At 58.0% G+C, this 14,644-nt stretch overlaps 1 protein-coding gene across 1 annotated transcript in view; it reads left to right on the plus strand.

Annotated features, from left to right (window-relative positions):
* The first annotated feature begins 6 nt into the window (after window positions 1-6).
* Window positions 7-14,644, plus strand: part of ZFYVE28 (zinc finger FYVE-type containing 28) — a 124,162-nt gene continuing 109,524 nt past the window's right edge. Inside the window, exon 1 of the mRNA XM_040495919.1 lies at window positions 7-60. Coding sequence (XP_040351853.1) covers window positions 22-60 — 39 coding nt within the window. The 5' untranslated portion in view covers window positions 7-21. The remainder of the gene's footprint in view (window positions 61-14,644) is intronic.

The raw sequence follows: 14,644 nt of genomic DNA on the forward strand, positions 1-14,644 counted from the left end.
CGGGGCCGGGCCGGCGCGGCGATGATGAACAGGTTCCGAAAGTGGCTGTACAAACCCAAGGTGAGCGCCCGTCCCTCTCTGCCCAGGCAGACCCCTCTCTCGCCGGCCGCCGACACCTCCGCTCCGCTCGGCGACCGGCGCGCACGGTGCCGGGACCCCTGCGGCGGGTCCCGCCTCCCCCACCCCTTCCTAAGCCAGGTCCAAGACTGACCCTCCTGCCGCCGCGCTCCGGCCGGGGCGCGCTTTCCTTCCTCTGCCCGCGGCCAGGGCGCGTCCCGCTCCCTGCTCATCCCCGTCGTGCTTGGGCGCCGCGCTCGCACCTCGGGGTCCCCGACCCACAGCCCGAAGCCGACCCCCTCCTACTTCTCCTGCGTCCCGGAAGGACCTTTTCATCCCTGCTGCCTGAACCGGGGTGGTGGTGGGGGACCCCCTCATTCCTCTTCTGCCCGTCCCCGTTGTGCCCGGACTGTACTCCCCGGCCTCGCCCCGCGCTCCGGAAGAGACCCTCGCCCCACCTCTACCAGGTTCTGGAGCGGACCCCCACTTTCCTCTCCCCGGGTCCCGGGCTGACCCCTCCTACCCTGTGTGCAGAGCGGATCCCCATCGCACGGCCCGGCCCTGCCTTCCCGAACCAGCACTAACCCGCACCTCGGCCGGGTCCTTGGCCCGCGCCCACCCGCGTGCTCCCCAATCCAGGACGGGTGCACCCCTCGCCCGTGGGGTCGGCGGCTGGCGGCTGCGCCAGTCGCACTGCGGGCGCTGCGTCCCGCCGGCGGCCCGGGCTCGTGTCCGCTGTGGACAGCGCGGGGCCGGGGGGCCGCGGTACGGGGCGCGGGGCCCAGAGTCCTGGGGGCGCCTTTGGGGTCCGGGGCTACAAGCTGCCGGCCGGCGCAGCGGGCAGGCGGAGGCGCTGGGGTCTTGGCTGAGGGCGATGACGCTGGGGTGGGGTCACCGAGGCGACCAGGGGACATCGTGGCCGCAGTGTCACTGACGACCCAGGGAACCCACTGCTCCCCGCGAGGCTGGACCGCTTTTCTGGATTGGGCTTCCCCGCCCTCCCTCCCCCACGTGGGTGGTCTCTCAGGGTGGGGGTTTCTTTAAATCCGTGCCCTCCTGGTGCGCCGGTTCCGGGAAGGCAGCAGATCTGTTTGGGGAGACCGGCGTCTAGGGGACGAGCCCAGGGACCTGAAAGCTTGTGCTTCGTGGTGTTTGGGGTCGGAGATTTCTCCGGAGTGTGGGGCCGAAGGATTAGCATGCCTGTGGTGCTCCTTGCTCCGCCTTGGCCTTCCCCAGAGAGGATTCGGTTCTTCCGCGTCAGGTACAGCCACTGGCCTCCCAACCTTGTCCTGTAGCAGCTCCTTATCCGTGGTGGTGGGGGTGGGGGTGGCTTGGTGGGACCCTGGTGCTTCCTGGCTCCCTGTGGTTTGGGACCTCCCCGGTCATTTTCTACCTACCCGCTCCTCACTCACTGCAGTCTCCCCTAAGGCCAGTTTCAGCCCTCCTGCTGTCCTGCGGGGGGGGGGGGGTTGTCAGGGGGAGGTGACAGCCACTGCATAGGATATCTGTACAAGGAATGGCTTTGTGTGTGTGTGACTTTGGTCTCCGGTTAAGGAAAAATCAAGTCCTCTCGTCAAAAGGTCATATCTAGGGTGGACAGCAGTGTTGTTGTTTCAAGGTGTATGCCAGCGGAGGCTGGCAGGGAAATGTATCACAGGTCAGGTAACATTCTGGTGTTTCCAAAAACACTTTTGTCAGAAGTCCAGGTTCCAGCCGTGGCCCCGGAGTCGGCCCTGATTCCAGGATCACCTAACTGTGTTGTCTTATTGGAAGGGGAGGAAGAGCAGTGGTGCACTCTCTGTTTCATTAATAGCTGCACCGTTTCAGCTGAGGGGAAAGTCTTCAAAAGTGGAAAACAATACTGCCCTTGAGGTTGTGCCCCGGAATGGAGAATGGTACCCCTAAGTTTCCCTCTCCAGCAGGCAGCTGCCCTTCTAAGACAAGCTCCAGGGGCCGACGGGGGCTGGGTGGAGGGCAGGTGTTAACCGGTCATAAAGGTGCAGCGGAGAAGGGAGGGCTGGTGCTTCGTGTCAGGTCCCGTCTGATATTTGTCCCTGAGCCTTGGACTTGAGACACACGTCCATCTGAGATCTTTGCGTCTGGCCGTGGCGTGGTGCCCTGCAGTCAGCTTGAGCTTGGGCGGTATCTTGTTTGGGATCTGTCTCTGGAGTTAAATATCTTGATTGTTTGAAGAGTTGGAGCATATTAGGTCACCCCAGTAGCTTTTCATTTTTCAAACCGAAGCTCAGACTTTTGTCTTGGATTATGAATTGAATTTTCTGGTTCCCTTACCTTTCTAATTTAATCCACTGGGGACAAGTGAGCACAGAGTCAGTGCTGGGAAGATTCCAGGCTGGAGGACAAGAGGTGTGAGAGTTAGCTGCGGGGGAATGTGTCTGGGGGAGACTGTTGCCTGCAGTTACGGTTTGTTTCCCCCACTTTTGTATTTAGATAGATACGCAATTCAAACTGCATTCTTGATTTAATCCCTGCTTTGGTCTAAAACTGAACACCAAGCTTCTTGTTCATTACAGTGCAGTGGAAAATATCGTGAAGCCAAAAATATTCATTGTTCTCGCAGTTCTAAAAAGGATTCAGAAGTGCTTTAAAACATTCTGACACTTAAAATTTTTGATATCTGAATCATTAATAACTACCTCAGTTGGGTTTAAAAAAAAAAAGCCTTGATGTATAACATAGTAGTTTAACATTAAAATGACATTACCCATCTCTCATATTTCCGTTGATTTTCTTCAAGACCATCTTTTAAACACTATAATTTCTCTTCATGTGAAGTGTTCAGGATTTGTCAGTATTATCTGGACTGTGAAAGCTGGATGGGAAAGGAATGTGTGGGAAAGGTTATCAGCCTGCCCTTTGTGATGTTGGTGACAAGCTTTTTTTTATTTTTTTATTTTTTTTTTTTATTTTTTTTTTTTTTCAACGTTTATTTATTTTTGGGACAGAGAGAGACAGAGCATGAACGGGGGAGGGGCAGAGAGAGAGGGAGACACAGAATTGGAAACAGGCTCCAGGCTCTGAGCCATCAGCCCAGAGCCCGACGCGGGGCTCGAACTCACGGACCGCGAGATCGTGACCTGGCTGAAGCCGGACGCTTAACCGACTGCGCCACCCAGGCGCCCCGGTGACAAGCTTTTTTGACTTTTGTTTAGGGAAAGTCCTTCCAAGAAAGAGTGAACTTTAAGAAGGCGAAACCTTTTGGAACAATTGGTATCTCCATTTGAAACGAAAGTGTTAATGCTTGTGTTTCTTGCTGGGTTATAGCTTTCTTGTTGACGCCTGGTCACTGTGCTAAAGGGTGAAATCCTGGCATAGTGGAAGGGGGCCCCAGACCAGGCCCAGCCAGGATAGCTCAGCCGTCATTAAAGAGCATCCTAGTGATGGTACAGGTCAAATTCGTGTTTTCCATCTTTGAGGAAGAATTGACGGGTGGGTAGGTGATACTGTCCAGCTGGATGGGGGTTACCATGCTCCGCCCTGCGCTCCATGAAGCGCTCTCTCGTCCGTACCCCCAAACGACTCCTGGGATGTGGGTCATTAACATTCCTTGTGAATACAGTGCTTTAGTGACTGATGTTTATCTGGGAACTGTCAGTACCCTGGGTTCAGGTCAGAGATGACGTAGCCTTCTCAGAAGCCCGGGTAATGTGATGGGCATGTGTGCTTTTTGTAAGACGGACCCTTTGAGCTTTGTGAAGTCTGCTCGAGCGTACATCCAGATAGGGTGTTTGCAACTTAACCCAGCCTCAGTGGACCAGGGCGTCTAGAGCCCTGTCCACGGTCCCTCCTGGTTTCCGGAGTCCCAGGCCCCCTGGTCATGGGCGTGGAGCTGGCCCTCTGTTCCTTGACCACCTGGCGGGGCGCAGGACCCTGGACATGCCGTAGCAGGGAGGAGTCCTTCAGGTATTGAACCAGCAGGTCACAGGGCCACGGGAAGGGCCTGGGTTTGTGTCTGCACGGCCCCCAAAGTGCAGAGACGTTGCATAGCCCATCATCCTTTCGGGACTCCCCGACAGGGACCTGGAGAAATCCAGCCAGGGCATCGGCAGACCCCAGGGCTGTGGGAGGGCTTACAGCGGAAGCTGGTGAGATGGGTAGTCTTCCCTCAACCTGGGTCCTGCTGCTCTTGGGTCTGGGAGGGCAGTATCAGCACGTGCCTCGATTTCCCTGCTCTGCCTGCCTGGGAAGCGAGCTGCCGACCTCGCAGTGCCACATTGGATCCTGGTGCCAGGCACAGACACTGTTTCAGGAGCTTGGGGTTTTATTTTTTTTTATTTATTTATTTTTTCAACGTTTATTTATTTTTGGGACAGAGAGAGACAGAGCATGAACGGGGGAGGGGCAGAGAGAGAGGGAGACACAGAATCGGAAACAGGCTCCAGGCTCTGAGCCGTCAGCCCAGAGCCCGACGCGGGGCTCGAACTCACGGACCGCGAGATCGTGACCTGGCTGAAGTCGGACGCTTAACCGACTGCGCCACCCAGGCGCCCCAGGAGCTTGGGGTTTTAATGTGAACTTCCAGCCGGGCTGCATTTTCCGCTGATAAACTCGGAGTGCCCGGCTACAGCTGAGGCCATCCTTGGAGGAACACATTCCTCCCTGAGGTGAGCTACTGGAAAGCCAGTGTTCCGGAAAGCCTGGCCACGCAGGCTGTGCCGGAGCTGAGCTCCCTCTGCCAGCAGGTGCCTGGCACAGAGGGGGCTCGCGGAGTCCTGGGAAGGATGCTCGGCAGTGCTGAGTCACAGCAGGCTGGGCTGGCCCACACACCCATCTCTGTCATCCCAGGATTCAGAAGGCACGGGCCCTCCTCCCTGCTGCCCCATCTGGCCGCCCCTCCGGAGAGCTTTCCTTCGGATGCCTCAGCACTTGGAGGCTCTGGGCAAACGGGAGGGCCTGAGAGGTGCCCGTCCCTGAAGGTGGTTTATGGAGCCCACCTGCTTGGGTAGGGAGTGACTCGGGGAGGTCCCCATCTCGTTTCCGAGGCTTCGCTGTGTTTCTGTGTGTGGCTTCACACGCCCAGCCCTGTGCCCCTGGCATTTGCAGGGCCAGGGAGGGGCTGAGTGGCTGACGGACGGTGAGTGTCAGTCTCTGTGCCAGCTCTTATGTCATCGCTCAGGGTCTGCACTTCACAGTCAGAGGAGCACAGTAACGGGAAACGTTCCTGTTCTGATGGTGACTGTGAAATGGGCGAGTCACAGGCCGGGAGTCTTGAGTGTTGCCTGATTGATCTCTAGTCCGCAGGCAGTGGCGTGGCGGGGAGGGAGCCGGAGTCAGCGGACCGCCCCCCTCTCCGAACGGGAGGCCTGTTAGGTAATTTCCTTCTACCTTCAGAAGGATGGGTAACGTCAGGATGCTTTGGTGCCTCTCCTAACGCTGCCCTGCCGGGAGTCCCCAGAACAGAAGACGGGCTCCTTTTAACTGTGTAAGATGCACATCTGAGGGCGTATACGTGACTCAGCGGTCATTTGCAGTTCTTGATGGCAGAGCTGTGGTTTTGTCTCGTTTGGGGTGACAGCACTGGACAGCCACGGCTCCTATGTGGCATGCCCTGTGCCCAGCAAAGGGGAACACGGTGAGCGGCTCCCAGCTGGAAGACAAACGCATACGCTGAAAGCTGCGGGTCTCCGTGTTTCTCTCCTGTCTCCCTGGGCTGACCTCGCTGCCTGCTCTGGCATAAATAGCACGAAGCTGCAGACAGGGCAGCAGGCACTGGGGCCTGGGTGGGAATCCTCCCCCGTCCCTGCCTGGCCCTGTGCCTCAGTTTCCCTGTTTGTCAGGTGGGGTGACGGGACCTGCTGCGTGGAACTTGGTCATCTCTGTCGGACGCTCATAGGAGCGGCTCAACAAATGACCGGTGTCAATGTCAGCGGCTCTCTTGGGTGTGGACTTAATATAAGACCACCCACGGAGCGTTTCATGGGGTCTGAGCGGTCACTGAGACTTTCCAGTGACTTCCAGGTTATTATGAGAGTGAAGTGTCTTTTTTTTTTTTTTTAAGTTTATTTATTCATTTCTGAGAGACAGAGAGAGTGCGAGGGATGGGCAGAGAGAGGGAGAGAGAATCCCAAGCAGGCTCCATGTTTTCAGCACAGAGCATGATGTGGGGCTCAAACCCACGAACCGTGAAGTCAGGACCTGAGCCAAGATCAAGAGTCAGACGCTCAACCGACTGAGCCACCCAGGCGCCCCAAGAGTGAGAGTGTCTTAGAAGGTGCACCCTGCCTCCCTTTCTGTGGCGTGTCCGGTCCTGGGTTGCTAGAAACAGGACCTGACTCAGGATACTTCAGGCATTACAAATGCCGGTGATGAGTAATAGTGATGCCGTCTCCTGTGCACTCCCTGGGCTGAGATTCGGCCAGGTGCTGATCCACTGCCCTGGCATTGTCTTTGAAGGAGAATCCAGGGCTGAATTTCAGCCAGAGCGGGCATCAGTGGGCTCTGCTGTGTCAGGTCTGGCCCCCAACCTCTCAGACCATCCTCCTGTGTCCTGTCCCCGCCCCATCACCCCTCCTCAGCTGGAGGCTCAGGATCCAGGAAAGGACTCCAGAGCCATGGGGTGGCCAAGGCAGAGGGGCTGGGTGTAAGTGACAGGCCGGGGGGATAGATCTCTGTTGGCGCTGAGGTTGTGGGGGTGCTTGTGAACATCTGATGTACCTGGTTTACAAACGAGATGTCAGGGACGAGATCTTAACTTGTTGGAACCTTGACAGCCGGGAAGAGGGAAAGCTAGATTTGAACTCCGGTCTGTCGGGCCCCGGAGCTGGAATTGGCAAGTGCGGCTGCCCTGAGCCGTGCCTCTCCTGCAGGAAGGAACTGAAGCCGTCATCGGCGTTTACATGAGTCCGGTTTGATGAAGCATTTGGTTTTGTACTTTTCACAGTTGGAATGAAAAGAAACTTAGGTATTGATGGGCAGTTTAAGTGTTTGAAGGAAGAAGACAAAAATGAATGGATTCTTTTTTGTTTTTACTGATCTGAATAGATAAAGCGGAAGTAGAATAGAATGTTTCATATTATGATAATTTATGTAGAGTAGTTGGGTTAGATGAATGGGAGGTTTTTTTCTTTCTTACAGTAAGTATTTTGAGGCTCTTCCATTTCTCCTTGTTTTGTGCAGGGTGGGGGCAGGGGAATGTTGGGGGCACTTCAAGTGGGGCTGCCTTCATGGCTGAGGGCTCCTTAGAGCTCTGCACGGGGGCTCTGTGAGTCTCTGCCCTGCGGGGACCCCCCAAGCTCCCCCACGACTGCGGCCGTCATACACGGGGTGCCTGGAGAAAACGGAGCGCATACCTACCCCTGGGGGTGGTGTCTTTGGGGCAGCCGTTTGTTGGGTGTTTAGTTTTTGAGAACGTTTCCTATTATTTTTAGGGATATTGTAATTACAAAAAAAGTTTAAAAGCGGAATCAACTACTTCAATGTTGGATGCATTAATTTTTTGAGACACACAGAGAGAGTGTGAGCTGGGGAGGGGCGGGGGGCAGGGGATCTGAAGACGGCTCTGCACTGGCAGCGTAGAGCCTGACAAGGGGCTTGAACTCATGAACCCCTGGAGCATGACCTGAGCCGAAGATGGACGCTCAACACACTGAGCCACCCAGGTGCCCCCAATGTCAGATACGTTTAAGAATCGTATCCCTGCGTTTATAGCAACATTATGCGTGACAGAAATCGGAAGTGGCCCAAGTGTCCACCAACGGTGAGTGAGGAAATGAAGTGTGGTCCAGCCACACGATGGAATATTATTCAACCAGGAAAAGGAACGAACTTCAGGTTATAATATGGATGAGTCTTCCAATCATTATGTGACATGTGGAGAAGCCAGACACAAAAGGACACAAACTTTACGATTCTGCTTCCCCTACTGTCCCGGAGGGCAGGTCCGTAGACACAGAACGTGCGTGGTGGCTGGCAGGGGTGGGAAAGGGGGGGCGACGGCCAGAGGGCCCAAGGTTCCTTTTGGGGCAACAAACAGGTTTTGAAACTGGAGACAGGTGGTGGTGGCACAGCACTAAATACCCCTGAAATGTGACTTAAGATGGTTAATTGTATCTTAGGTGAATTTTACCTCAATAAAAAAGGGAATTAAGCCATTTTTGAGAGTTTTTTTTTTGAGAATCGTAGCAGTTTTTGAGACAATCAAGGGGCTTTTCCTGGAAGGTCAGGAGATGCATCTCCGGCGGGGCTTGGCGCCCTGAGGCTCTTTGAAACCACCCCTCCCAGGCCCTCGGTTTTGGGGTTTCCCGAGGACAGCGGCGAGGGGTTCTGTGTGCAGATTTCTGAAACCACACCGCAGCTCCTGGGGCTGCCCAGGGAGAGCCTGTCCTGGTCACGTGCAGCCCTCACCATGGGCGCAGCGGTGCTGGCCGGTGGGCACCTTCAGGGCTGTCAGGTGGGGTGGCCAGGGGGCCAGGACCCAGAGGAGCTGGGATTTGAGGGACAGATGCAGTCAGCAGAGTGAGCAGGGCGGCCCCACCAGGGTGTGTGTGTGTGTGTGTGTGTGTGTGTGTGTGTGAGAGGTGCCAGGAGGGGGAGGGACCCAGGTGCAGGTCACTTGTGGTGACGGTCTTGATGGGATCAGATCCTTCAGGGGGAGGGAGTCGATTCAGGGGGAGAACTGGAAGCTGGGGCTGGTGACGGAGACCTGGCTGAGGCTCAGGTAAGGGGATGGCAGCCAGGACTCTGGGATGGAAAGGCCCGGCGGGGAGGTTGAGGGGTGCTGTTAGCTGGACGTGAGGGTGTAGGAGAGGGCCGGTGGGGCAAGGGGCCTGGGAGCCCAGGTGGGAACCGTGGCGCTGGGGGTGCCCACGGAATGCCCATGTGGATGGCGGAGCCCCCACGGTGGGTGCCCAGGAGTGCAGAATTGTACCGAGCTGGCCCCAGGGCTGAGAGCATGGCCCTGGGAACCAGAACAGTCACCCCATTTTGTGGGCCACACGTGGGTGGGGCTCAGCGGCTGTCGCCTGTCTCCTTCCATGCCCTCTGGCAGCTGGGTCCCCCTCTGCACGGCCTCCTGTCCACCAGGAGGCTGACGGTGGGGGGGGGGGGGGTTGCACGATGGTGTTGGTGCCCCAGCGGGAATGGCAGGGTCTCCTGGGGCCTAGCCCTGAAGTCACAGGCGTCTCTTGCACCATTTTAGAGGGTTAGCTGCGTTCAGGGCGGGCAAGCATGGCCTTCTGGTGGTGGCCGGGGGCTGGGGGGGGGGGTGTGGGTAGTGGCAGTGGGGAAGCATGGCTCCAGGGCAGGAGTGGGTTAGAGGGGTTCACACAGGAAGCTGAGGCGTGGGTGACAGGCAGCTAGGAAAACCCTATCCCACACTGTGTCACTGGGGTGCCTGGCAGAGTAAAACTCACCCGTCTGGAGGGGGGCCCTCCCGCCCGGCCTCTGATGTGGAATGCGTGGTGAAAACATGAACAGAGACTCACGAGAACGAGGTGTGGGAACGGAGAGCCTGTAGAACTCCCAGGACTGAGAGGGAGAGTCGTTGAATTAAAAATGAAAAACCAACCCACCTCATGCAGGGGTGAGGCGATCACTCTGAGGTTCCAGAAGTTCACGGGCAGGCCGGGAGGGTGGGATGAGGGCCAAGGTGCATCTGATGGGCCTTGGGGCGGGGGCAGGGAGCAAGGGGAGCCTTCCCAGGCGCCGGCCCAGACTCCAGGCTGGGCTGGGGGAGGGCCCTGGGGAGCACGGCACTTGCCGGGCTGCGTCAGCACCGGGATGAAATGGAAGACGGTTTTAGATGAAGACGAAAGTGTAGCCACCCCCGAATCCTTGCTGCACAAGGACCGGGAAGTGTATTCCAGAAGGAAAATCAAGAGTCAGAGGAGGGCGTGGGAGGCAAGGAGCTCGCGGCACATCAGTGCAGCAGTTACCCTGTGGAGCGGCAAGAAGCAGGGGTTTGGGCAGAGTGACCCCAGAACGCGGGGGTCGGACACACTAGCCAGGAGCACCCGGTGGGGGTGGGTCCTTGGTGGCTGTGGAGGAGGCGCGAGGTGAGGGTGACGTCAGACCGTGAGTTAAGCACACGCAGGAGCCCAGGGGGAGCACCCGCGTGCTACTTACAGAGTGAAAAACTTCCCAGCCGGAGAAGTGCCGCCCCATTGGGTATCTGTTACCTTCTGTGGTCTTGGTTTCAGCTTTGAGAGGAAGGAGTGATGGGAGCCGCACGTCCTGGGACAGATCGTGCTCGGTGGCCCCTCCTTGCTGGACTCCCTGCCGACTGTGCCCATGAGCCTCCAAGGAGCCTCTCTGCTGTTGGGAGAAGTCTGCACCACCCAGATCCCAGCAGTGGCTCAGGATTGAGTACAGATGGGCCGAGGACTGGGGCTCAGCAGCCGGGGCCAGCTCTGGTCTCCTCACCTGTTAGCTGAATGAGAGGCCATGGGACGACATAGGAGCTGCCTTCCTGCCCCTGCAGCTGAGCACTGACCCTCCGGCAGGCGGCTACCCCAGGCCCTGGGACCTGGCCGGGTGGGACAGACTGGCTGAGCTCCAGAGAGCCCAGCTGTCAGGCGTGCAGGGACCCAGCTCCAGGACCATGGCCTCTGGCCCCTCATACATTCCCCCTGCATCGCTGACTGAGGACACTTGCCAGAGTTGTTTTCCCCGGGATGAATGCTCCCAGACTGGGAACTGACACCCCTGAGAATCTCTGGCCCCAAGTGCCCCACAGAGAGCCTGAGTCCAGACCTCTGTCATTTGGCCCCAGGGACAGGGCTCTGGTAAAGGCTGGGGGAGACCAGGGTCTCTGAGCTGCCTCAGGGCCAGCAAGAAAGCATGTGGACCCCCAGGGAGGCGTTTGCCAGGCTGAGGAGGGGCTGCCGAAGGGTCCACCTGCAAACTCACTTGTCACAGACTGGGAAGGATCTGGAGGAGGGGTGCACGGAACCAGAAAGGCTTTTGGGGGCAGTGTTTCCTTGGCAGCCTCTGTCCCCCCACCGAGCCTTGTGTCGTGGCTGGACACAAGAACTGTGCGGCCCTATTTAGCGGACGTGTCTTGAGACTGTGGGGGAGGACCCAAGGGGCCAAGTGGAGGGCAGGCGACAGGCAGAGCAGTGCCGGGCTGCCCCCTCCTCTTCAAGCACCGGTGAGTCTCAGGAATGGCCCTCCTGGCCTGCTGGCCTCTGCCCTCTGACCACGCCCACAGGGTCAGGCCTCACCTGCCGCCCAGCAGTCCAGCTCAGTCCCAGAGAGGCTGGCGTGGCCGTGCCCCACTGCGCTCGGTACCCCGTCCGTATTCTGATCGCGGTGGATGTGCAGCCTCTAACAGGTGTCTGAACTCTGAGGGAGACGATTGGTCTGCTGACACTCCAGTTGTCGTGCTGCAGATTATTCTAGAATAGGGGCTGTGGGGTTGGAAGCCGCCTCACCACGTGGACAAAACCGAAAAGGCAAGTGGCAGTGTCAGACGTGAGATGTCACTCGTGTTCTGTGCACAGGGGGCGGGGGGCACGTGGCTTCTCCCCCAGACTCAGACCCAGTGCCCGGGGCCCAGCCCTGCGGTCTGCCGCTTGCCTTGGGCCTTTCCCAAGGATGTGCTTTTGGGCACCAACCCAGCTTGTTGACAAGGCCCATTATAGCTTTGTTGTTGTTGTTGTACCTATTTTTGTTTTTTTAAAAGCTTATTTATTTACTTGTAGAAAGTGTGTGAGCACAACAAGCAGGAAAGGAGCAGAGAGAGAGAGAGAGAGAGAGAGAGAGAGAGAGACAGGGAGAGACTCCCAAGCTGGCACAGTGCTGTCAGTGCAGAGCCCACGCAACATGGGGCTCGATCCCACAAACTGTGAGATCGCGACCTGAGCAGAGGTCAAGAGTCGGATGCTTAACCAGCTGTGCCACCCAGACTCCCTTATATGTGTCATTTCTTAAAAAATTAGGTGGCATTCACATCACACGCAGTTCACTGTTTGCCTCAGTGGCATTCGTGTACCCAGCATGCGTGTGGGGGGCTGTGTCCACTCTCTGCCTCCTGCCCCCAGAGACCTCTGGCCTGCGTTCTGTCTCTGTGCATTTCTGTTCTGGGCATTTCACAGAAAGGGGATCATACGACGTGGGGTCTTCAGTGTCTGGTTTCATCAGCCTTGCAGCAGGTGTTGGAATTTCCTTTGGAAGCATGAATGGCATCGTACGGATAGCCTACCTTCTGTCTACACTTCACCCATCTGTGGACTTCTGGGCTGGGTCCTCTTCTGGGCTGCTGTGAATGAGCTCGATAAACATCCATGTACACATTTTCCCGTGTTTTCATTCTGTTGGGTAGATACACAGGAACAGAATTTCTGGGTCACATGGGAACTTTTTGGGGGACCACTGAACTGTTTTTCCTGTTGTGGTTCTTGACGAACGGAGGGTGGTTCATGGGGGAGAGTGGGGCCTGTGTGAGCCATGAGGTGCCCAGATGGGGGACCTATGGCTGCCCAACCTGTGTGCCCTGGCCTTGGGGCCGCCCCAGTCCTGGTGAGCAGGGTGTCCCAGCGGTGTCCCTGCTTGTGAACCGAAACTCCTCGAGATCGGAGGCCTGGGTGGGTCTTCCAAGGTGGGCCCAGACCCCACCCCCGGGGCTCACTGGGAGCCGCGCTCTGTGAATCCTGTGAGAACCAGCATGGCGGTGTCTTTCTCACAGGCTCTTGTTTCCACGCCCCACTCTCGGGGCAGGGGCAAGGTCCCCTGGATGGGAGCCGCGATCCCTCCTGGGCCCCTGTCAGGAGCTGGGCTCCGGCATCCAAGGTGGTCACTCGGAGAGGACACGCTCTGTCCAGTGTTGTGAGGAGTCTGAAAGGCGTGTGATGCCCGTGGCCTCTCCTCATACACGCTGCAACATGCCAGCTGCAGGGGCCTCCGAGTGGGGTCCCGTTCCTGGGGTGGGAGGACTCACGTGGGTGTTAGCTGACTGTGGAGGGTGCAGGCCTGGCCACCGGCTTGGCCACCTGAGCGGCCACTCGATTTCTTTATGGGAGGCCGACGGAAAGTAAAGTGAGTGCAAATTATGGACACAGCAGATATCGGTGAACAGAGATGGAACTTTAACATTCCCCATGACCCTCCTCACTGACGTTTGTTAACACGTTTCCACCTGCTCGCCCCATTTCCCGCGTGGCTCCGCGGCTGTCTTCCCGCGGGCTGCTTTCTAGCAGGCTTTGCGGGACTAGGAAATCACGTCAGCCGAGCGGCCTGGCTGGAGAAGTGTTTCGGCTGGAGACAACGTGTCATCACGCGAGGCTTGCTGACCGTCAGGAGTTTTGGTGACTGTAGCCAGGTGGAGGCTGCACAGAGGGCTTTGGGAGCCCTCCCTCTCCCTGCTCCTGGAAAGGGAGGGGTGGGAGTGAGGGCAGTGCCCTGCAGGCTCCAGGCTGACCTTCCAGCTCCAGCCCCCGAAGCGGCTGTCGCCTTGAAGCCTCGCTGTGGACAGGGAGGAGGTGGGCGGCAGCCCCCCCCCCCGCCCCCGCCCCTGCAGGGCCGCCCCCAACGTGAAGCGCTCCTGGATGTAGACACCTGCTCTGCCTGGGGCCCCGTGGCCGGTTGTCTGTCCGTCCTCCCCTCAGGAGTCTTGTCGTCAACGTCGGGGCGCCTGACGCCTGTTACCCCCCACCCCTGCCACCAGCACCAGGGATTCCAGCGTCACTGGTCACACGTGTGAGCTGAGCAAGTCCCTCCTCCGGTGTCGGAGACGGGACTTCAAAAGCTGGTGGTGTTTCCCCCGCAGTGGCCTGTGTGACCTTGATGCATTTGTATGTATCTTTTGGGAGAACAGGCAGCCCTGGGAGGCCACAGGGGCTGGCTGGCACCTCACAGCCGGGCTTCAGGTGGCTGGGCTTGAAAGGACTTTCTCATTAGGTGGGGGCAAGGGGAGGGCCAGGACCCACCCCAGGACTCATGTGGGCTTTGGAGCTGGCTTAGGAAGAGGCCCCATGGAAATGGGACTGAACTCTGACCCTGTACCCATGGGACCTTAGAGCTTTACCGTTTGGGCCTCGGAGGGGCAGGGGCTGTGAGTGGGGGGCAGAGGGCGGAAGGGGGCACATCAGCCGAGGTGCTCGCTCACTTTAATTCCAGGTTTCTAGCTACTGTGGCCCAAACGCAACCCCTGGGCAAAGGTCCCTCTGATGACTCCCCTGCCCCCCCCAGCTCTACTCCTTGGCCTTGAGCTCACAGAGCCTCTCGAAAGGAACGCTGGATGAGGCTGCATTTAGTGGAAACCTGGAAACCACCTGTACTGCTTAGAAGGTTCTGCACACATTGCCCCGAGCTGTGGGTGCCTGTGGCAGTGTGAGGGTGTGTCACTGGGAGGATATGACCTGGGGCTTGTGGGCTCCACTCCCGGCACCTGCTGTGAGGGTGTGTTGCTGGGATGCAGGACACATGCTGGGTGGTGGGAGCTGGTTGCTGCCCCCCCCCACCCCCCGCCAACGTTTTGCAGGCTGTGGCTGCCTCTGAGGGTTCTTGGACACTGGACTGACTTGGACCTCGGCTGAGGGCAGACGCCTCACTCTGCATCTGGGTTCTGGCCAAGTGGGCGCCCTCCTCAGGCAGGAGATTTGACCCTGTAGCAGGTGTGGGCACCACCCTC

This window comes from Herpailurus yagouaroundi, unplaced genomic scaffold (assembly GCF_014898765.1).
Source record: "Herpailurus yagouaroundi ecotype Mexico unplaced genomic scaffold, PumYag 28, whole genome shotgun sequence".
NCBI classification, from domain to species: domain Eukaryota; kingdom Metazoa; phylum Chordata; class Mammalia; order Carnivora; family Felidae; genus Herpailurus; species Herpailurus yagouaroundi.